Source organism: Echinops telfairi, unplaced genomic scaffold, assembly GCF_000313985.2.
Source record: "Echinops telfairi isolate 266 unplaced genomic scaffold, ASM31398v2 ScPeMD7_31;HRSCAF=116, whole genome shotgun sequence".
In the NCBI taxonomy this organism is placed as follows: Eukaryota; Metazoa; Chordata; class Mammalia; order Afrosoricida; family Tenrecidae; genus Echinops; species Echinops telfairi.
This window is the reverse complement of record NW_022103928.1, coordinates 60,425,625-60,449,846: the sequence shown is the minus strand read 5'-3', so window position 1 is coordinate 60,449,846 and position 24,222 is coordinate 60,425,625. Positions and strand designations below refer to the sequence as shown.

The following is a 24,222-nucleotide window of genomic DNA, read 5'->3' as shown; positions in this document are numbered from 1 at the left end:
GATCACACACCAAATCATGTAAGTCCTCCTCCGTCCTTCTGATGACTCACACTTTTGCAAAGTTCATCACTCAACTTAAAATTCTGAAATCACAAACATGTCTAAATTTTAACACATCTAAAGGGGATCTCTGTCAACCTCCTTGAATTGTATGAAAAATTTAGATAGTTTCTTAAGAGGTGTCATTTCATACCCTCCAAAGGGAGGCACCAGTGGAAATAAGTTAAAGGAGCTAGCTGGCAGGAGTGACAAAGGCTTAAAGCTGGGATTAAGGTTAGGCCTGCCCCTAAGTATAGTAAATGCTCTGTCTATGCAAATGAGACACAAATAAATGAGCAGTGAAAGCAAGTATGGCCCCTTACAGGACCTGAATCTAGCAAAGAAAAATGATCAATGTGCTCTAAGAGATTCTAAGTCATCAGGTTTGTTCCTGCAGGTATTTCGCAAGTGTATACAGGATGAGCTCAGCAAACTTCTTACATTAAATGCCACTTGCAGTTTTTGATAATTAGTTACACTGGCGGTATTATTTGTAGGATTAAATTATGCTTCATCCTAATGAAATGCTTTAAGGCCTTAAGTGATGACTTGTGAGGTATGTTGCCTCTGTCCAGACACCCACCCCCACATTTATCCATACGTCGTACATATAAAGGAAGATACCAGACAATATACATACTCGTGTATATACATACTCGTGTATAAGCTGTGTTTTGCAGCACATTTTTAATGACGTTTTTGTGGTAAAATTTGGTGCCTCGGCTGATATTTGGGTCAGCGGTTCTTAACCTTCCTAATGCCGCAACCTTTTAATACAGTTCATGTTGTGGTGACCCCCCCGCCCAACAAAATTATTTTTGTTCTACTTCATAACTGTAATGTCTGATATGCAGGATGTATTTTCATTGTTACAAATTGAACATAATTAAAGCACAGTGATTAATCACAAAAACAATATGTAATGATATATTGTGAAGCATTTCTAATGACAAATGAATGAGACTTTGTCTTGAAGCATGGTGTAGCATGGCTAATGGTCTTCACGCTGGGGTATCTGCATGAGGGCGGATGTTCCTGGAGACAGAGCGGTGTCTCGGTTCCTAAGACTGTCAGAAATACGTGTTTTTCCGATAGTCTTAGGGGACTCCTGTGAAAGGGTCGTTCGCCGCCCAAAGGGGTCACGACCCACAGGTTGAGAACCCGCTGATTTGGGCAAAAGGTGTTTTAACCATTCAGTACTTAAAAAGTCTTTTAAAACATTTCCCTATTCTTCAACCTCTCCAAAATATGACCTTTATGTCCCCTTTTTTGATAACCGAAGAGAAAACCATACTTCACAAGTCGTCTAAACCAAATAGACATGACAGCAAAAAGCATTCATAGTAACTAAGTGCAATAAAAGAAGTTCCTATCAATTACAGTTCTTTCTTGCTGATACATGTATCCTTCCACCTGGTGACTGAAGCCCATAGAGCAGGTATACACAGAAGAGCCTACTGCAACATCAGATAAACCTCCATCCTGGGTTCATGACAGAACCCGCTAAGCCTCATTTTGTTCAGCAAAGTATCTCCTATCACCCCCAAACGCGACTAATGATAAACCATTCAATGAAGGCTCGTACAGAAAAAGAAAACATTTCTCAAAGGTCAACAAAATCTACTTTGAAAAAAGGGTCTATGAAAACTGAATGGCAACAATTACAAAAACTAACAAAAGCCGAGTCCAAGAATCCCAGACCATCAATGTCAGGGAAGAAGCTGACCCAAATGCAAGATCACAGTGAAGTAAAACACAGCATCAGGGAATAGTACCCCTTACCTTCATCCGCAAGGACTTCCGGGATCCCTCTCGAAATGCCTATCCCAAAGAGGAAAACAAGTAGAACAAAACAAAACTTGGTACCAAGAATGACAGTCATACCTGAGACTCAATCTAAGGCAAGAAACAGTCTGTCTCTCTAGGTAGCAAATATAGTGGGATTCCCCAAACTACTGGCAAGCATAGGGGCAGCTCGAGGACAATGAGCTATGAGACTAATTCTAATATTTTCTATTATGGAGCTATGTAATTAACAGGGAAGAGCATGCATCATTTCAGCCCTACATACAACTCTAACACTAAAAGAAAAAGTACACATAACACTTTAAAAGTCTGGTCAAGGATTTATCTGTTTTTGAAACTTAAGAAGGAAATAGACCAATCCCCTCAGCAAGGGGTAGACAAGTCACCTAGGAGCAACAAAGTTGCTGTGATGGGGAAGAAAGAACACAAAACAGAAGAGGTTCCTCCTGGAGATTTTCAGGTTGAGAATCTAGGAACAGTGATCACAACACTGAGGAAGCTTATACCATTCAAGAGATGTGTCCTGATTTTTTTTGATTCAAGGAAAAAAAAAAACAAAAAAAAACCCCCAAACCAATCAACTCAATGACATGATGTGGGTATGTAACCAGGACAAGAATTTCATGCTGTGGTCTGGGGCTGAGGGACAGACACAGAAATTGGTAAGGGTAGTGGAAGCCTAAGCAGCAGCTCATATGGGTTTGTGCCATGTAGGGCTATCATTTTATACCTGAGATGGGGGTTATTATAGTAGCATTGTCTGTGTGGGGGGTGGTGGCATGGCCTGGCATGTACATATTAAAGATTAACCAATTTTTGCAACTAGAGCAAAAGTGGTCAAAAAACCTTTAGTGCACTGCTTCTCCAAAAGTTTAGCTAATTCAGATATATTTAAGATACGTTTAACCTCCACACCTTGATTCTCTTCGTCTTTGGTGCGGCACGACCCTTTTCTGGACTCTTTTTCCGTTTCTTGGGTTTGGTTCTTCGAACTCGATTAACAGTTAAGGTGATGCTTGTCGGTGTGTGCTGTGTTGCTGTGTACAACACAGTGGAAGGAGAAAGCTCCTCATCCCAGCTTTCCGTTGCACTGCTATCCCCACCTGGGGGGGGGGAAGGGGGAATAAAAGTTACTTCATAGCAATGTTAGAGTAAGAACCACAAAAATGCATTAAAAGCCATGTATTTGCTCTGACCTGCCCCAGTGACTAGGACCTTATTTCACCTGTCAGCTCTATCATCTGTAGAACATAAATATTCCTATCTTCATAAAAATAACCTTCCTTTCTTGTTATTAGCATTAAGCATAGAGGCCCTGTCCTTCCTGTGGTATACAAGGAGCCTTGGGGGTACAGTGGTGACACAGCTTAACCATGAGGTCATCAATTGCAACTCAACAGTCACACCACAACAGAAAGATGTGGTAGTCTGCTTCTGTATAGATTGACAGCATTGCAAATGCTGTAGGAAAATTCTATTCTGGCATACAGGGTTGCTAGGAGAAGTGGGTTTGGTTGGAGTCTTGGCTATGTCATACCTCTCTCTCCCTTTGTACACATAACCTTGAAGATGTCTGCACTCACAAGGAATACTCTGATTGCTAGAGGGTTCACTCAGATGCCCCTTCTGGACACACCGATTCATAAAAATTTCCCTATAGACTTCAATCTCTTTCCACCAAAAGAGCCAAGGACCACAGGGACTTACAAAAGGGAGTTGTAGATGCAAACATTTAAATCACAAGATAATGTCTGTCAAAATATGGGTTCAACCCACCTTCCACTCACCTGATATGTTGTCCTGCTTCCGCCGATGAAGTCTAATAACCTTCCCCCTGCTCATTCCCCTAAAGAGGGAAAATAAACTGAAAGTAGTCCTTCCAACAGCATGCCACACACCACAGCACACACGGGAGAAGTGGCTCTGCATGTCCTACCCCCTCCCTCCCACCTACCAAATGCTTCCAGGACATTAATGTTTATATCAAATTCAATAGCTTTAACATCAACCTCTCATTCCTTGTTGTCAGTAATTCTCACCTAGTGCAGAGAATTCGAGCCAAGGAGCACTAAGGAATCATCTACATTAACAAACACAAGAAAGAATACTTTGAGCTTTCCCCCACTAATAAGACACCCTAATCCCAGCAACCCAGGCTTGAATTTGGATGGAACATGATCTTACCTGCACTTGTCACAGTTGAGGAGGAAGCCATCCTGAGAAAGACCACAGGGACACCAGGTAGGAACAGTCTCTCCTTCAGAGTTCGGGCTGTCTCCACAGCGTTCCTCTACGGGTGACGGCAGGCCATTCAGGTCAGAACGAGGGATGATCGTCTGGACAGGGGGAGAAGCAGGAGGTGTCGGAGGAGGAGGGGCTCCGTAATTATGATCCTGAAAATAAGATTTTTTAAATCAACAGTGTCCAAACACTGGCCCCTCTCCCCTAAAGTATGGTACATATGGAAAGAAAGAAGAAAGTAGTACCCTTTGTTTTTTGGCTTCAACCAGGAAAGTGATAAAACAAAATGCCAAGGTCACTTGGGACATAAAAACAAGAACAATGATGCAGGGCTAGACGTCCGCTGGAGGCAGGGAAGTGCAAAAGGGGCAACTTCGTCATGCTGCATATAAACATTTCAAGAAAGTCATAATGCATAAGAATGGATTGCACTCCGGGAAGATCACTGCTCTGGAAAGAAATGAAATGCATACTCACAGCATAAGGCAGTCCTCGACACCCATGTCTCTGAGTGGTCCCATAATTATGAGTGGAATACACGCTCTTCTCATTAACTGCTGGACTAGCCTCCACAGATTCAGGGCTGCACAAAGGCGAAAAGCAATGCATGATAGCATAACACCTATTTTTTCCTTAAACTAATACTTCATTTCCCATTCTTATCCCCTCCTCTTTCCACAACCACCAGCCTCTAGACTCAAAGGAGAAACTCAGTGGAACAATCTGATAACTGTAAGTATGTCTATGAATAACAGTGGGAGTGTTATTCAATGTGAACTTGTGTGTGACATGAAGTCAGTACAGGCAGAGGTCTCAAGGCAGGCACCTGGCATACAAGGTGTCCCTAATGACAAACACAAACGTACCAGCTGAGCGGGGAGTTTCCCCTAGAGAAGCCACTCTGGGCTGGTTTAGACTCAGAACTATTCTTCTTAATTGGATCTCTTAATACTTCCATGAAACCTCACATGACATTTGCAGTGAGTGAGATGATGAAAGTGCCTTCTGTACTGCCCCAGGGACCAGGCCCTCTTCCATTCACTACCAAGACAGGAAACCCTGAAGAAAGTACAGGTAAAAACAATGGCATCTTATATTTATTATACCTCTTATCTTGATGAACCCCCAAATACCTTTCAAAAAATTGAGAATATTAATTTTTCCAAATGACATGCAAGCATATTAAGGACACAATTATTTAACAGCTGCATGGCAATGCCACCATACTTCAAAAGAACTGAAACTCAACTTGAGATTTATGCTGGTCCACTGGCAAATAACAGCAGTTATAGTTACTGCTTTGAATCACCCGCTACTTGCTAGGTGCAGTGTATCTATAAAATAATTTAGTCTCTGCAGCTACTAAATATGGCAAGCACCATTCATTATGGCGGGAAACCAAGGCTTTGAAGCTGACTCTCCCAAAGCCACACGCTGACAAGAGCCAGTGTTTGAAGTCCTATCTATCCGATTCCAAAGTCTGTGCTCTTGGTCCAACGAGAATGTAAAGGGCCTCATGAAACTTCACTTACCAGGCTTCATGAGAAGCTCTGTTTAGTAGCTTTCGTACCGAGGGGAAAATATATTGTTCAAATAAGCCACCAGTTTAAAAGGATTACAAACACCTTCCAATTTAGAAATTGACTATATATATATAATAGCCTTTACTACAAAATAAAGGCTGAGGTGGCAAAGGACAAATTAAAATTGAGAAAAACCTGTTTTAATTCTGATTACTGTCTTGTTATATCTTGAGTTTTAAAGGATAATTAAGGAATCCAACTATGTAAAACTTTGCAGACATAATATTTAAATTAACCAGAACAGATTGACATATTAGAAACTCCAAGGACTTGCATAACTTGACACCACCCCTACTCCCACCCCCACCCCCAAATCAAATATGCATAGTTTGCTTGGGGACATACAATATACACTACACCTGGTAAGAATAAAGTGTGCAGTTAAATGTGATGCAATGTTGGTTTCTGAGAAGTGAGGGATAAAAGAAAGTTCTAAGATAAGTATCCAACTCACCCAGTTATATGCTCCAAAACTGTGAGAAGGGATCTTATTAATAACAGCAAAGGTAATTTCTAGGTGAAGAAGAACTTTAGACACAGGAAAGTATTCTCTGTTAGTGAAGTGCATGCATTTTATTACTCAAGAGTGTTTGCAAGATGGCAACTGGGCAGGTGGTGGTGGGCAGGCCAGAGGCAGGGGTGAGACACATCAAGAATGCAGGTCAGTATTCTTGAGATAAAGATGATTTGAACATGGTTCACTGAGAGGCAAACAGTTCTGAATATTAGGAAACAAGTGGGGCTTCCAATATGAAACCAAAGGCAGACAAGCATTAATAAAATGAAGCATAATTTAGTTTGTAGGATGGACAGTTAAGAGGAAGTAATTTCATACACTGTAATTTACCACATATAAGCATTACAGAGATCTGTCCATAGTCCATATGGGAGTTTTGGTACCACTGAACACATGGGGTAAAACATGACAGCCATTATTAAAACGCTTTTATCTGGGATGGGGGCTGGACAGAAAATTGCATGAAATTAAAGGTGGCCATGGAGATGTAGCTGGTTGTATCTTACCCATCTCCACAACTGGGCAAATATGAACAAATGCACGTCACGTGCAAGTCTAGGGAATAAAAATAAATAAAATGTGTACTGTGGAGGTTAACAGGCCACCCCATTGCACAATTTTTTCTAGTCAAGAACAGCATTTAACATATATTGCCATGCGTGTCAAATGTTAAAACTTTTAGTGCTTTTAAAAAAAATGAATTTGGGAATTTCCGTACTGGCCATTGATCAAACATAGCAGCTAGACACTGACATGTAACTATAGAATGTACTACAATATTCCTTTACATACAAATTAGCTCTTTCCCCACCCCCTCACAAGACAGATTAGCTCTTAACCGTATTTTAAAATAGAGATTAAAAACTTGGGAGTGAAAAAAAAACAAAAAACCAAACTTGGGAGTGCTGTGATTACACACCTCTCCACTAGTCAACCATCGTATGCAAATGTAATTATAGCCTTTTTCTTCTATGTTTGAATTACTGCGATAGCTGGATAAAGAAACAGAACCATGCTTAGAACAGACACACTCATAAATTGTGTTCTACACACGGTATGCAGGCTGCTGGTATGATGCCACATCTTTGAAAGTGTCTGAGATTCTGTTATGTCAGAACTATGAATCCATAAAAATTCAGAAGAATTTTTGCTTCCATGTTAGATCTACAGGTTTTCCCATAAATATACTTAAAAGAAGTGTATTATAGAATACTTACATCAGATTTAAAGTCCCATGAGGTAAGGTCCAGGTCTTTAACTTAGTTAAATAGACCCTCCTATATACCAGGTTTAATTTTAAGAGGACCTAATATGTGGCATATTGCATAATGAAGCATTAACAAATCTCAGTTAAATAGAATGCTGGGTAATTCTACTGCTGAGTAGAAATACCAAATGCTGATCAGTACCAGCAATCTGACTGGAGATTATTGATGAAAACATTTCAAGAAATCCTAGGAGATGCCTGTGTAAGTATTTCAGCCAAATTTGGGGAGTAGGATTATTTCTGGTCCCCTTAGCAGAATTTATGGGCAGTTATCTCTATAACCTGGGAAAATACTGGTTTTTAAAAGCCCATTCTGTTTTTTTTTTTTTTTTTAAATCTACTCACCTACAATGCACTGGTTTGGCAATTTTGCTGATTTCTTATAAATGTTAATGTTGTCTGCCCATATAGTTTGTTAATCCATTAAAAAAATCTATGGAACAGTACTTATAAAACTGGGGCCTACTGAATGTAGGAAGATTTTAAAGTATTTTATTTGAGAAAAGGTTCCAAAAATTCAAGGACTCCAATATTGTGGCTCAATGAAATCTCTTTCGCATGCAAAAAGAGCCCCCAAAACCCAAACCCCGAAATAAAAAACCAAAAAAACTAACTGGAGAGAACCCACAAATTCCCACCGCCCACCCACCTTCTTCCTTTTTTACATGTGATTAAGACCAAAAGAACTGCTTTCAATTCTAAACTACCCCAGAATACAATACACTACTTCTTTAGGGTAGCTTTATTTTAAATCTTCTTCTTTAAGATACTTTGTAAACAGGCAACTTCTCTTAGTTGGCTTTGTGAAGAAATACACATGCTCTTTAATAATATTCTCAATTTGAAGGAAGAAAACCACTATTAATCAGGGATGCCGTTGAACCCAAGAGTTCTAGTATAGTTGCTTTGCTGACGGGAAAAGAATCCCCACGGGGGTTGTGAAATTGGCAAGAGAAACAGGGGAATTAGAGCAACACCCACCTCACTCAAGAAGTGGCTGTGGGATCAAGAGTCTGAACTGGACCTGAACATATTCAAAACACCAGGATTTTTCCAGCCCAGACCCTAATCCCTGGTACTGCCTGGAATAGACTTGGCTTCTGGGGGTGTGCTGCCCCCTAGGCCCCTTGGGTCTCTTTCGCTGGACTTTCACATCCTGGTGTAGTGCCACTTCGTCTTGAAAGGTAGGGGGCTTCCACTTCCTTTCTGTAAGCAAGGAAGATTGGGTACAAGGGAGGTAAAAGGACAAGAGGGGAATCTGTGAGCAGGGGCAATCTCGGACAACTTAAAAGAGAAGGGATACAAAGGCTAAAAAAATTTAAAGCTGTGAATAATATAAATAGTTGCATAATGAAGGCCTACCTTCATTTGGCATTTAAATTCTTCAAGAATTGAGTCTATTATCTTAGGGATTGGGCTTTTCGACAAACTCTGAATTCCTAAAGCTGCTTTTAGCTGGAAAGTTTGGTACCACTGATTCTGAAGGTCCTCTTTCTAGGCAAGGAATATTATAAAAGAACACATGACACTGCTCTCCATATTCTCTACCCCAAATGTTAGAAGGTCTAAGTAAACCTGCCCACATCGAGTCTCAGCCCCTTTATGCTACGACAATGAAAGTACATAGGAAGAGGCCTTCAAGGACAATCAGTTGGAGAGAACACACCCTTTATCTCCTTCCACCAGACTTATGAACTCTACAAAAGCAGGCAGTGTCACCCACTTTAAGCTTCCCCACCCTTCAAAAACAAAAAAATCAATACTTTATAAATTTAACTCTATTAATCATTCACTACTCAGGACACCCCCCCACCCCAATTCCTTTTTTTCCCCTCCAGCTTCTATGAGGGGGTAAAGGGAAAGGCCTAATATCATTTAACATTTCCAGTGGAATAGGCGTTGGTTACTGCATATTTATTACTAGATACCCATAAATAAGTTGCCTCCAAACGGATATAATACCTACTACCTAGGAAGTAAGCACTTACTCTGATCCAGCAGCCATATCTGAGTAGGAAGTATCTGGTGTAGTGACTCCCAGAGGGATTGCAATGCTCATGACGTCCAAAACAGCAGATAGTGGAAATCACGGGGTCCAGTTAATGGAGATGGACCACTTTGAGATTGGGGGTGAGCTGCAGAGCCTCAGCCAACATGTTACGGACATGAGGAATCCTGCCATAGAAAATGAAAATATCCAGTAATTAGACAGTTCTTAAAATTTATAGTAAATGCTACTGTATCTTTAATTTTGTAAAGAAATGCATTTAAAGACTAACTATAATCCAAGTAAGCACAAGATGTACTACACACTGTTCCGTGTTTACAAGGTATTGTACTCCTTTTCAACAAAATATGATGCAAAATTATGCCTTTCAATTTCTATTTTAATTTTTAAGTTTCCAGTTAAAGGAAATTAGTAGTATACCTGTGTACTTGAATGTCTATTTGCCGCATTCTACCACTGTCCATCTAACAAAAAATTCTGGAGAATGGGATAAAACAAATTACATTATATATAGAATGGTTATTAAATAGCCTAGTTTACAGAATATCTGCATTCATTTAAACTTTTTTACTGGGCCTAAGTAAATGTAGTTGTAATACCAAGCAATAATGCTATTCCAAATTCAATATGACCTAAGATCAGTTTGTTATTTATATATGATTGAAATAGTGGTTTGTTTGTGCTTTTATCAGAAAACATTCTTATTTTAAACTTTAATTTTGGGGAAGTTGCCATTAAATTACCCTAACAATTACAATTGAAGGTAATATTTCTTGCCAGATAAAAACAATAATCACAAAGTACAGTTTCATGATAAAAAGTTAAGAATTTATATGCAAAGGCCATGAGATACGATGATGTGATTATAAGTCAGCAGAATTTGTAAACAGAAAAACTAAAAAGTTTCTGAATTATAAAACAGGGTACATTCAGTAATTTAGGAGAGTGATACAAACAGAAGGGGAAAAACCATACTTTGTATAAATCTACATGAATGGTTTTGTTACCAGCAATAAAGAGAAAGCAGAAGGATATGGACCACCTGGACAATTGACTGCATCCTGGAACAGCTGCCTCCTTTGCCCTGCGACCAGAAAAACTGGTTGCTGCTCTGCTACCATTACTGAGTATTTTGATCAGATTCCAGAGAAGAATTCTGATCAAAAAGCGGAAAAATGCAGAACAAAATCCTATTTCTCCTGGAATTCAGACATCCCGAGCCAATGAAGGTTGGATGAACCCTTGAAACTACTGCCCTGAGATATCTTAAGACTTTACATCAAAATTACCCCTTGCAGCCTTAATACCAAAAAACTGTTTTGGACCACCCAGTTTAAAAAAAAAAAAAAAAAAAGCCAAACTGATTCTTTTCAAGATCTGTATGGAACAAAATAGAAAAGAGCAACTCCAGAGATTACATCAAAGCCTCAACGGGCAGCCAGTTTATGACACAACTTGGCAGAGATGGATGACAAAGGTCTTATAACTTGGAGAATATAAACAATGCCAGTAAATTATATATGTACAAACTATTGATTGGTGTATGCTTTGCTGTTTATATTCTCTTTCACTTAAGTGAATCTAGGACTCTTCAAACCTGAGTGTGGCAATGCACTTCCTAACCGCCTATAGGTGACAAACACATGTTGCACTTGTGGGGACTGCAATGCAAAGGAGATAAAATGTTATCTATTACTTTCTCATGTTCATAAAAGAGCACTGACCCATTCAACTTTCGCCTTTGGGACAATACCATTATATATATAAAAAGGAGCTCACATAAAATAATACATGTAAACTCCACACATATGTAATTCAAGGAAATGACAAATTTGTTATAAAGATCTCGTAATACATACAAACGTGAATTCTGGCGTCATTCACCCCCAATCAGTAGTACTAAATGTTACTTTTGGTTTTATTTGTGTAACAAGAATAAACCACAGTCACAAAGTCATGGATCAAGTTTGGCAGTATCTTCGTAATCAGAAAATACGGAATTGAAACTTTATTTGCTGTGGGCAATTCGCTCTTCAGCCTTAGAGCAGTCAAGTTCATTTTACCCAGGTCTGTTGCCTTGCACCTCTAGATGGATGGATGGTGGGGTGGAATGTGCTAAGCTGTGGTACACCAGCCAGAGCTGCCTCAGAGACAGCCTTGCGTAGAGCAAGGAAGGAACCCTGCTGGGAGAGGGACTGCTTTAGAAAATTGAGGGTAGGCTGGTAAAAGTACGCTGCTGAGAACCAACAGGCACCAAGAAGAAAATGTAACATTAGACCCCCTGGACAGGAATAAAGAAACTGAAGACAGCAATACATGAAAATGTATATAGCGTGCATTATTTTCAGAAAATAGATACTTCCTTTCCTTAACAATATAACTAAAAGGACATTTAGGCAGTTAATCATACAAGCATCTGAGAAACATTAAAGCAAACAAAAAAATCCCGAAAATAAAAGTTGATAGAACCCCAAATCCAAACCCATTCCAGTTGATTCCAATTCATGGCAACCCTACTTGAACTAGCAATGCTAGTACAGAATCAAACTGCCGAACAGGGTTTCCAAGGTTGTAATCTTTTCTTTCTTTCTTTTCTTTGGGTTGTAATCTTAATAGAAGCAAATTGCCAAAGCTTTATCCCATGGAGCAGCGAGGAGGCGCCAACTACCGATCTTCTCTGGTTGACAGCAGCATTTTAACTACTGTGCCACCAGGGCTCCTAAATAGAATATACTTACCAAAAAGCTACAAAGGCATGTTTGGTTATAACTCTAATTTCAGTTTTCATTGTGTAATTATTAAAAAGGGGGGTGGGGCAGAAACGGACCAAATAATCTAACAAAATCTAATATGGATCATTCTTCCTCTATCCAGCATAGGGAATCCTAAAAGCCCCCCTCTCCCGCCCCCCTTACTAAATCCCCAAACTATTATATACCCATGAAAAAGTAGATCTCTAGTTAAGTATCATAAACCTTGGCAGAAAACACAGTCATCTGGCATAACAAAGTGCAGCAAAGTATCGTCCTACATTCTAGTTTGGTGAGTAGTGTCTAGGGCAGGCGCCCTCCAACTACGGCCCCCACCGAGGGCATTTATCCGGCCTGCCGGGTGTTTTTGCCCGGTTTTTTACTTCAAAAAAAGATATGTGCAGTGTGCACAGGAATTTGTTCATAGTTTTTTTTTTAAACTATAGTCCGGCCCCCCAACGCGTCTGAGGGACAGTGAACTGGCCCTGTTTAAAAAGTTTGAAGACCCTTGGTCTAGGGTCTTAAAAGCTTGAGAACAGCCTAACTTATAGCAAATGGGCTATAAAAAGTAAAGACTCAAAGAAGAAACGGATTTACAGGGTTAATAGCTCACAACCACACTGTTCTCGGTCTTAAAACCAGAAGAACGAGCTACCACCACCAATGGTTGTAAGTAGAGATATAGGTTAATAACCACTCCTAGGTAGACTGAGGAAAATGAAGCCCAAGTCTCAAGTTCTTTCCAAAAAAAGGAAAAAAGCAAGACTTATTGGAGTGGTAGAGACCTAGAATCACCTAAGACTATCGTCCTATACACTTTGATCTGACCACATGTCCAGAGGTTACCTTTCAGGCAAGTAACAGATTAGTTCATAAAACAAATACTATCACCCACGATTATGATCTCTGTGAGTCAGAATTGACTCAATGGCAGTGAGAAGACCTAACAGTCACTATTTACTCTAAAGCAAGATGAGACGGTACAGGTGAGGGTGAGGTGCATGTCACAGCATTGCAAAGAACCTATGATCAATGGAAACAGAACAGACAGAGTGCAAACATACTGTGAAACACGTGTTACTCAACATTACTGAATATGTAATGCACAGCCAAAACCAAACCCAATGAGTTGGTTTAGACTCATGACTGTATAGGATAGGACCTTATAAGGAAGCTTCATCTTTCTCCTTTGGGGTGGCTGGTGGTTTCAAACAGCTGACCTTGGGGTTAGCAGCCAATCTACTAACCCACTACTGCCACCAGGGTTTCACTGAGTATCTACAAAGCGATTGTTAAACAGAAATCTAATTTTCTGTGTGATCATTTATAAACAAACAAAATTTTAGGTTGTGATGATACAATTCTTTTTTTACTCTTGCACTATTAAATTGTATAATATGTAAAATAATGTTATTAAAACTATTAAAAATAAAAAAGTTGAACTAAAAAGAAAGGCAATACATCTTAATAAATGGTGATTTTTGCATTCCCCAATCAAAACTCCTTTCAGCCATTCTGGATAGGTAAAGGAACATTAAAAGAAGTTAACTATAAAATTCTCTTTCATGAATTCTTCCTCTTTCCTCGTTTGTCTAGTTTTACACCATTCTCTGATAGGCTAGTCTAGCCATCTCATTCTAAATATTGCTTTTATAATCATGCAGATCCTTAATTCAAATTTTGGTAGCACAATCAAATTCAAAATAATTCCCTAGGGAAATTCTAGCTATTATAATGTTAACTTTAAAATCTTTGACAAAGCAACAATATCCAATATTATATTTTAATTACTCTAAGTCTTATAAACCAAGACAAGTTTGTACTATGGGGCTTCAGAAAGTTCATGGAAAAATGAAATGTTAAGGTAACGCAACATTTCCATGAACTTTTTGAAGACCTTTCATGATAGTTTCAATACCCAGAACAGAGGCTGACATATAATGTATGTTCAAGAATATTTGCTGTGCGAATGTATGATCACCATTATCGCAACATATACTTTTACTATTATTCATTGACGTCCAATAATTAAAATGATTCTGATTCAGTCACCTTTTTATAGACCTCTGAATATGAAGTCCCAAATATCTGTCAGTACCTCTGCCCACCTAGAAAAAGTGGAGAAACAAATTAGTATTGAAAGAACACTGATAGACATGAGAGGCTGGAATTTTAGAGAAATATTACATATTTAATGCTTTTTGTTTTAAACACTGCCTTATTCCTTATTCTAAGGTGTCCCAACTCCCAAACAAACCCTATGGAATAAATCTACTCTAACTCAAGGGGTCACCTTGAGTTGGAATTGTTTTGACTGCCATTAACAAGCCACTGGCAAATCCTCTACGCCTCTAAATGGGAATTTTCTCCAATTTCCTAAGGAACTTCCTCTTCTTTTTCTCTTCCCAATGTTATCTTCCTGCGACCAGAGACTATTATTACTGAATATCAAATACACTCTCAACCTGATCAAGGCTGACTATCAATACTCAAATCCAGATTATTCCTCTTTCTCATTCCATACCAGTCACCTTTTTGTCCTACTACGCAAAGTGACAAGAAGTCAGTTCTGTTTGTGTTCAACTCTATAATAATGAAGCCATGCTGAAAATGATGTCTCAAATATACTTTTCACCATTCAAATAGGAAATAGGTGCCCTGGACTTAAAGGAAAATGGTCAATTTCCCATAAAGTTTTCAGAATTTTCTCCAAAAGGTCACATCTAACACTAGTTATTAACAATTATGCTGGTTTTATGAATTAGCTTTTTAAAAAATTGGTGAATGAACTTGTTCTTCAGAAGCAATTTAAAAAGAGAACGCTCATTTATTATAAAAAAGCCTGAAAGTGAAAAAAACACAGCAAAAATACGACAAAATAAACCAAAGGATTAACAGGTTCATCTTTTAGCAATAGCAAATAAGATTTTAAAAAAAAGGAGAAATGAGAAAAAAAATGTAGGTGTATGTATAGTAGGGGTAATTTAATGCAGGAAAATTACCATTTTATAACAATTTAGTTTTGAATGGATCCATCAGAATCCACAGAAACCTTAAAAAATTCTGGAACTCATAAAACAGAAACGGCCAATCTTCCTGCTACTTTTTTGAGGGCTCAACAACCACATAGTTCCTAGGGGTAAGACTGTACAGAGAACATGCCGGGAATGATTTATAATTGTCCTGTTTTTGTAACTGGGCTCAGAAATGGCTACTAGTTTCCGAATTTGTAATTCTGACAGCCTCAGAATCTATGATTTGTGGAAAGCACAAACCCATGTGATCTTGGCCTGGTGATTCTCAGAGAAGACAGACAAAAAGTATTTTAAAAACAATTTCAACAGAGATTTCAGAGAAAGAAATTGCATCAGCCAGGTGAGCCGGAAGCAGCTGGGAGACAAGAGTCTAATAAACAGCCAATCTAATGAAAGAAATTCAGAACAAGTCTGCTTCAGTAATCCTGTGAAGAGGACTGGCAGGAAGAGGAGTGCCGTTTTAGAAAGAGAACAGGCCTCATATGCTTCAGACAGGCTTTGTACTGAGGCTGTGGACCTTGGCCATTCTCCCAGAAATGATGCAATCCTGATGAACAAGATCTGCTACCAGAGAAACAATTGTTAACAGCCTATGCAGACAGCAACTCAGCCAAGGCGCACTCTGATTAACTCTCTCCATAAACCAGTAGAACTCTCAATCTCTCTCTTCCTCAGTTCTAGTCTGACAAAACACACCCCAAAATTTATATTTACAAGAACAAGCCATTCCCCCCAAACTTCCCCCTCTTCTTTGGCTTTCAGTACCTATAAGCCATCATTCAATTTTAAAAGGATACACTGAGAGCATGATTGTTTTTATAAAAAATACAATCTGTATTGAATTTTCAATACATTAAATATTGGCATGTATTAAAGAAAATCTACAATTGTTCAGGTGACGTAAAAGGTAGATCAAACAAATTATCAACAAATATGTTACTTATACAGTCCACCTTTCTCAAGGACAACACTCAACACTACTTCGACTTTCAACAGAGCCAATGATTATTCTCATATCCTTGATTTAAAAAGCTTGCTAGGCCCCTCATCTTAAAGACTTTCTTTCTCACTCTCTCCACTTAGCCTAGAGCTGAAGTATCAATCTGTTGAGATTTTTTCTTTTGAAAGAACTCTGAAACTGGGGCTCACTAAAAACATGAGTATCTGAGACAGGCCCTGAGATCCACAGATTCATGCTATGCTTCCTATAATCATAGTATTAAACAATGAAGATTAACATGTAGAATAATTCTGAAGCACTCACAAGATCTTTAAACAGATCAATAAATGAATAAATTTAACTTTGTTAAGAGGAGAGAAAATTTTTCATTGAAGTTTTCAATGAGAGTTTAAAACATGGGGCCATTAATTTTAAGATTTCATTCCAGATCCTGACTGAAAACTTTTGTTATACTCATAGGTTGAATCTACTTTATAAAATGTCTATAGTTGAGGACCTAATGCCGGGGGTTTAAGTGGAGAGGAAATGCTTTGAGAATGATGAGGGCAATGAATGTACAAAATGCGCTTTACACAATTGAAATGTGTATGGATTGGGATAAGAGTTGTATGAGCCCCTAATAAAAATGATTAAAAAAAGAAAAAAAATGCCTATAGTTATTTTTAATGAATTTTCAAAATAGTAAAACGAGAGTGCGGGAAGAGTATTAGGTTGTTTTTTCCCTAAGCTGATCACTACCCTTCAACTTAAAAGTTTTAAATCAGTTCAAAATACAATAAATATTATGAATGCATTTTAGTAACAATGCATTTGTTTGACAACTAAAATGGCAGCTAGATTTCATCTCCAACTCAAATGGAAATATTTTAATTTTAAAATATTGCATACGTACCTGGCTTTTCTCTTGAGAAGAGAAAGTATGTGAGAATAAAGTACTACATTAAGAGTTAAGAAACTTGCATTCTATTCTTTCAGTTGGCCTGATAAAAATTACAAATATGAACTTTAAATTTCTCAAAGTAAAATGTACATTGGCTTTTCTGTGCTCCAAATTTCTTGAAGCTGTAACAAACAATAACTAACTGGTTTGGGCAACTGGTTTACAGCCTTGAAGTCTTCATTTCTCATCTGTTCAGCAGAGCCAATAATACCTGCTCTGCTGCTCATAGGTGCCAGCTTTTGCAGCAAATTAAGTGTATAAATGAATCCCCAGTGCCTTGAAGTATACTGGAGAAAAAGAGTCATTACTATAAAGCTAAATATGGCTAAATTTCACTTTTTTTCTTCTTTAAAAGCATGCATTTCAAATGTGAGACAGTAAGATAATGTAGGAGGCATGCAGGAAACAATACAGGAGAGTTAAGTGTTAAATATTGGAAGAAACACATGAGAACATTGGAAAGATGAATTCTAGAAAAATAACTGCAGAAATAAAAATTTCACGTTACTGAAATAGGATAAATTCACATTTACAATCTAAAGCAAGTACACCTTAGCAAAGAATCTGAGTCATTAAGAGCTTAAGAAACTTTATAGAATAAAAATTAAAGAGTCTTTCTTTATTCCCCCATCCTCATATCTCTGGCAGCACTGTTTATCTCCTGGCTCCTGCAATTTATATTTTCTTTAGGGCTGTTTGAAGAGCCCTGGTGGCATAGTGGCTATTCTGTGGCTGCTTTACCAAGGGTCAACAGTTTGAAACCACCAGCCGCTCTCCAGGAGAAAGATGAGACTTTCTACAGCAGTTAGTCTTGGAAACTTGCAGGGGCAGTTATACCCTGTCACAGAGGGTCCCTATGAGTCAGCACTGACTCAATGGCAGGGAGTTTGAAGTTATTATTCTTCTTTTCAAGGCTTGATGAGGAGAACTGTTGTGTACTGGATTATGGGTTAGTCTACTAAATCTCAAGGTCAGTGTGAGGAGCCCACCAGTGGATGTGACAGAGTTTTCTTAGAAATAATTGGGGGTGAGGGAGATGGATAAGATTACATGCCATACAAAGCCCACATGGAACAACATATCAACCTGTGTGATCACGGGGTGTCTAACGGATCACTGAAGACAAATGGGTGCATAAGCAAATGTGGCGAAGAAAGCTGATGGTGCCCGGCTATCAAAAAGTATAGCATCTGGGGTCTTAAAGGCTTGAAGGTAATCAAGCGGCCATCAAGCTCAGAAGCAACAAAGCCCACATGGAAGAAGCACACCAGCCTATGCAACCACGAGGTGTCGAAGGGATCAGGTGTAAGGCATCATCAGAACAAAAAATCTTACCATAGTGAATGATGGGGGGAGTGCAAAGTGGAGACCCAAAGCCCATTAGTAGGCCACTGGAGATCCCCTTGCAGAGGGGTCTCGGGGAGGAGATGAGCCAGTCAGGGTGCGATGTAACAATGATGAGAAATACAATCTTCCTCTAGTTCCTAAATGTTTCCTCCCTGCTCCCACTACCATGACTCGAATTCGATCTTGCAAGACTTGCTAGACCAGAGGAGGTACACTGGTACAGATAGGAACTGAAAATACAGGGAATCCAGGACGGATGAGCCCTATAGGACCAGTGGTGTGAGTGGCAAAACAGGGAGGGTAAAGGGGAATGGGTAGGAAAGAGGGAACCGATTACATGGAACTGTGTGTGACCTCCTCCCTGGGGGACAGACAACCGAAAAGTGGATGAAGGGAGACGTCGGACAGGGCAAGATATGACAAAATACCCATTTATAAACTATCAAGGGCTCATGTGGGAGGGGGGAGCGGGGAGGGAGGGAAAAATGAGGACCTAATGTTGGGGGTTTAAATGGAGAGAAAACGTTTTGAGAAATGATGTACAAATGCGCTTTACACTATTGATGTGTGTATGGATTGGGATAACAGTTGTATGAGCCCCTAATAAAATGTAAAAAAAAAAAAAATCTATTTACAACGATGGCCTCGAGAGAGAAGAGTGCTGGGGCTGCTCTTGTGCAACCACACACACACACACACACACACACACACACACACAAAAGATTACATGCCATAAATATTAAAATTAAATACTATGATTTTAAGTTATTTTACCACTTCCCACCTGTTAGTTTGTGTGTGGCTGGGATGCTGACAGTTATGCCACTGGTATTTCAAATACCAGCAGGGTCAACGATGGTGGGCAGGCTTCAGTGGAACTTCCAGACAAAGACGAAGAAGGAAGACCAGATGATCGACTCCCCAAACTTAGCCAATGAAAACCTCATGGATCACAACAGTCTAATGATTACTATTCTGACTAGCCTCCTTTGGATATTCCATCAAAAGGGATCAATCAATGGAACAAGACATCATGTCTGTTGAAGGGTCCGTAAGGGAGACCCTAAAGATGAGGACACAAGACTGGGAAATGTTTCATTCTGCTGTACATAATTGTAATATGCAGACATTTATAATAAAACTAACCAAGAAAGCACACTCTGTATTTTTAGTAAGAATCAAGAACATTTATAATTTTTAAAGTATCAAGTAAAGATAAAGCTTTCAAAGTAGTCATTGTAGTTCATTGTAGTCAAAGAACTTAGACTACAATCCTTTTGAAAAGTAGCAAATCTAGATACTATAAATCCCCAGTCATGAATGTTAATCTGCCCTTGTTTGTTTAATATAAAAGCTAATAGTTAGAAGTATATAGTTATAATTCAGATTATTTCTAAGTAATTATTTCTTGAATAATTGTAACAGGGAGTTTATGTTACAAACTTAATTCAGACTCTTGGAAGCTTTTGCGCTGTTGCATTTTGGGACTCAGAGCACACTCTAGGTTTTAATTTTTAAAAACTGTTAATTTAAATCTACCACACTGCAGAGTTGAAAAGACCTTTCATACCTCTTTTTGCTATCAAACCCCAAAACAGGACTTAACTACCTTCACTTACTCCAAAGACCTGGGTGGCCCCATGGGCTACGCAGTGGGCTGCTAATTCCAAAGTGAACAGTTCAAACCCACTAGCCTTTATGCAGGAGATACATGTGTTTACCTGTTTCTATAAAGATCTACTCTCAGCATCCTTTATAGATCACTTTGAGTTGGAATTGCCTCGATGGCTGTGGGCTGGGTGTCGTTACTTACTCCAGAAGTGTTATGCACACTGATGAGGCATAAACTTATACATGTTCAATAATCTAGATGAAATTTCTCCAGCTGATTAGAACATCAGTTTTAGGGTTTAGATTTTAATTCATTATTTTACAGATAAAGAAACAAGCCACAAAAAGACTAAGTGACTTGTAAAAAGTTACACATACAGCAGTGAAAGTCAGAAAACAGAAAATTAAGTTTGTAACATAAACTCCCTGTTACAATTATTCAAGAAATAATTACTTAGAAATAATCTGAATTATAACTATATACTTCTAACTATTGGCTTTTATATTAACCAAACAAGGGCAGATTAACATTCATGACTGGGGATTTATAGTATCTAGATTTGCTACTTTTCCCCTTCTTTTGTTCATTCATTCCAGCAAACATAAACACCTACTATTATAAACACCATGTTAAATGCTATTTTAAGATGTTTCTCTTAATCTAAGTACGAGAGCAGGTGATTTACGAACTCTTTAGGTATATTCACATACCAAGCGTTCCATTTTCACAACCATAAAAAAAAAAGAAAGTAAAAAGAAAAAAAGTTCCCAAAGTAAGCTTTCACAATTGAATCAAATTCCTCTCAAAGGGAAAACAAACTCAAGGCACTCTGTAGTGTGCCAACACCACAGTAGAGACTTTTATACAATAGGTTCTTTTTTAAGCCCCTAAACGATTTACCCAAGCCACCCACTTCCTTTGAGGGGATTCCTACTCACAGCTATTTTGTACAGGGTTTCTGACACTGAAATTCCTTAGGAGAGCAGACACCTTATGTTTCTCTCACGGAGTGCCTGGTGGGTTTAACGACTGACCTTTTTATTATCCAATCATTTACTATAAACTATTTACCCACCCCCCAATGCCTAACTCACCGTAGACAAAGTTTATCATGTCACTTAGAAAATATTATGGTAGGCCAACATGACTGTAAGAACCCTGCAACACAGAAAAGAAGCCAACCATATGTTGTTCTGTGATTGATCACCTGGTAAACCAGGTGACTAAATATAAAACAGTGAAAAACTTAACATTTAATAATTCACAATAAAGCTCCCCTCCCATACTTCCTTGCACCAAATTTGAAGTCAAAGATAAAAGTGAAAGCCCTCTTGTTTCGTAACCTACTTTTTCCCATTTGGCAGCAGGTTCTGAATATCTCTCTAAATGGAGTATCTACAAATTTGCTACTTAATTTATGGCATGGTTTAAAAAAAATCATTTTATTGGGGGCTCGTACAACTCTTATCACAATCCACCCACCCATCCATCCATCCATCGTGTCAAGCACATTTGTTGAAATGGCACAGTATTCTATCCCATGGATTTACTCTAATTTAAATCAATTCTCTGCAGGTGCAAGTTTGGATAATGCTAATTTCCCATAAGCTACGCTGCATGGAACAGTCATGTACATGTCTTTCTTTACACATGTGAAAACATTTCCTTAGGACAAATTCCTTGAAAGAACTGTGAGAAAGGTATAAGCATAACTACTATGGATGGCAACTCAACCTCCATAAAGTTAACAACCATTTTACATGTGGACACATTCAAGCTCATGACAGATAGGTTAAATTTTCTTTTGTGGTTTAAAAAAACAGAACACTTAAAATCAAAGTTAACTTCTAATACCCTCTAAGAGGAGCACTAGTGGTGCACCTGACAGCCTCAGGTTCAAATTCCACCAGCTGTTCCCTGGGAGGAAGATGTGGCAGTTTACTTGGACAATGATTTACAGGCTTGGAAACCCTATGGGGACAATTTCACCCTTATACAGAGGGTTGTTATAGGTGGGAATCAACGACTCAGCAGAATTACCCTCAAAAGTGCTATTTCACTAAGCTTTGGGCTGGGTTAGTTCAAACTCCCTGGCCTGAATGGAATACCAATTTGTTAATTATTAGCCTGTTTCCTTGCCTTTGGTTCACAGTTTATTCTAAATGCTACTTTTTATGTCTTAAGAAATAAATAAAACAGACCTGTTACTAAGAGAAATTGAAAGCAAATATATAATTGGAGTTCAATCAACAATGCAAAGCCAATCTTATCTATAATCTTTCCCCTCCTCCAGGATTTTTTTTCAACCTTAGAAATAATTAGTGTGCATCTCACATTTGCTGAGTGGAGTGGTCCTTTGCTTTGGATAACAACAGGTGACTAAAGAGATTCTGCTTAAAAAAAAAAAGATTCTGCTTATCATGGTGATAAAATGGTGGTGACAGAAAGAGGCCGTTATTTTACAAAAATGGATAAAATACTAAATATAATCCATCAATTACTATTATTTGCTGAGTTATTCTCACATTTTACAACTATAGCTATTCAACTGTCTTAGGGAAACATTAATAATTTTAAAACAACAATCTTATGACACAACTTTTTTATAACCTTTACAGTGTTCTTGGGAATGCAAATGTCTCCTCATAGCAGAGCGCATTGCTGTGACATATCGCATTCCTATATGTCTGTATGTCAACTCAAAAATGGGTACAACATACCAATGCAGGTAAAATGAGTGATAGTCCTTATGTCTGTATATTAAAGGGCTTATCACACATCATATGCGATGGCTCATAATTCAGGCCAGTGCCCAGCTACTCTCCTTATTTTTAGTGAGTGGTCTCAAGAGTACTAGGAGAAATATCCTAGAGTTGTGACAGTCTTTCTTGAGATGCCCATTTTCCCTGGGAAAAACAACTTAGTAGTAACAGCGACTGTCACTGAACATAAACATCTGGGGTAAGTATGGAGGATCTATCCTAGTTGAACTATAATGCATACTTATTTTAAAGCCCAATTTTTGGAAAATAGGCCCCCCCCAAATTATCAATGCAAATATACATTCCTTCACATTCTAGAATAACATGACTCAGTAACCCATATTTATTTACTCAGAGACATATAAAATCTTGAGACTACTATATGGGTTATTTTCCTAGAAGCCCATGAGAACTAGCATCAGTGGACCAGCTAGTGGCTTTTTATGAGACAGAGGGACTTCAACAGTTCTTACTACCCTAAACATCAAAAATATGAGGAATGCAAACATGAAAAATTATTTTAAAGCCTTGAAACAGTTGCTCAATCTTTGATTCAGTCTTGGTCAACTTATATTCATATTTGGGTCAACATTATCATGACTTTAATTAATATGCACCATAATTAGCCCCAAAGCTCAGACAAAATAGTACTTTGTAGTTAATGAATAAAACTTGCTAAACAACAAAACTGCAAAAAGGACAAACAATCCCATCATAAAATGAGCAAAGGTCTTGAATAGACATTTCACCGAAGAAGACATGTAAATGGTCACCAAACGTGAATTATTGCCCAGTGTCATTAGCACTAGAGATGTAAAATCAAAAAGCACAATGAAAATACCGCCTCACACTCACCAAGATGAACCAAACCAAACCCAACCCAGAAAAACAAATGTTGGCTATGGGGAAATCAAAAACCAAATTAACTGTTAGTGGGAATGCAGAATAGTACACAGGAGGAAGAAAATAGTGTGGCAGCATTTAAAAACCTAAAAACAACTTCCATATGACCTAGCAATTCCACTCCTAGGCATAATTCCCAAAGCACTTGAAAGCAGAGACTTGGAGACTTGTATACCAATGTTCACTGTAACACTATTCACATTAGCCAAAGGTGGAAACAACGTAAATGCCCCAATCAATGGAATAGCACTCAGCCAGTGGAAGAAAGAAATCTTGGAGCTGGAGATAATATGCCGAGTAAGTAAGTTAATCACTGTTCTTTGTCAGTGGCTTGATGTTGTTGCTGTTTTGTTGTACATTGTTGCTTGGTTTTGCGGTCTTGTTTTTGTGCATTTTGTTGTCTCTACAGGTCTGTCTAGATAGGACAGGCTGGATGAACAATCTGGATGAA

The 24,222-nt window shown here is 38.4% G+C and overlaps 1 protein-coding gene across 11 annotated transcripts in view; it reads right to left on the bottom strand.

Annotated features, from left to right (window-relative positions):
- Nucleotides 1-24,222, bottom strand: part of SETD5 (SET domain containing 5) — a 79,428-nt gene that overhangs the window by 35,189 nt on the left and 20,017 nt on the right. For 2 of the 11 annotated variants that reach the window (XM_045289947.1, XM_045289955.1), the window contains exons 1-8: nucleotides 9,442-9,530; nucleotides 8,435-8,659; nucleotides 4,953-5,145; nucleotides 4,564-4,669; nucleotides 4,030-4,238; nucleotides 3,633-3,691; nucleotides 2,761-2,948; nucleotides 1,822-1,860 (exon numbers count right to left, since the gene is read on the bottom strand). In XM_045289947.1, coding sequence (XP_045145882.1) covers nucleotides 1,822-1,860; nucleotides 2,761-2,948; nucleotides 3,633-3,691; nucleotides 4,030-4,238; nucleotides 4,564-4,669; nucleotides 4,953-5,044 — 693 coding nt within the window. In that variant the 5' untranslated portion in view covers nucleotides 5,045-5,145; nucleotides 8,435-8,659; nucleotides 9,442-9,530. Of the gene's footprint in view, nucleotides 1-1,821; nucleotides 1,861-2,760; nucleotides 2,949-3,632; nucleotides 3,692-3,884; nucleotides 3,926-4,029; nucleotides 4,239-4,563; nucleotides 4,670-4,952; nucleotides 5,146-8,434; nucleotides 8,660-9,441; nucleotides 9,629-14,263; nucleotides 14,320-24,222 lie in introns of those variants that run through there. The other 9 variants (XM_045289952.1, XM_045289949.1, XM_045289951.1 and 6 more) reach the window with 9 other exon arrangements.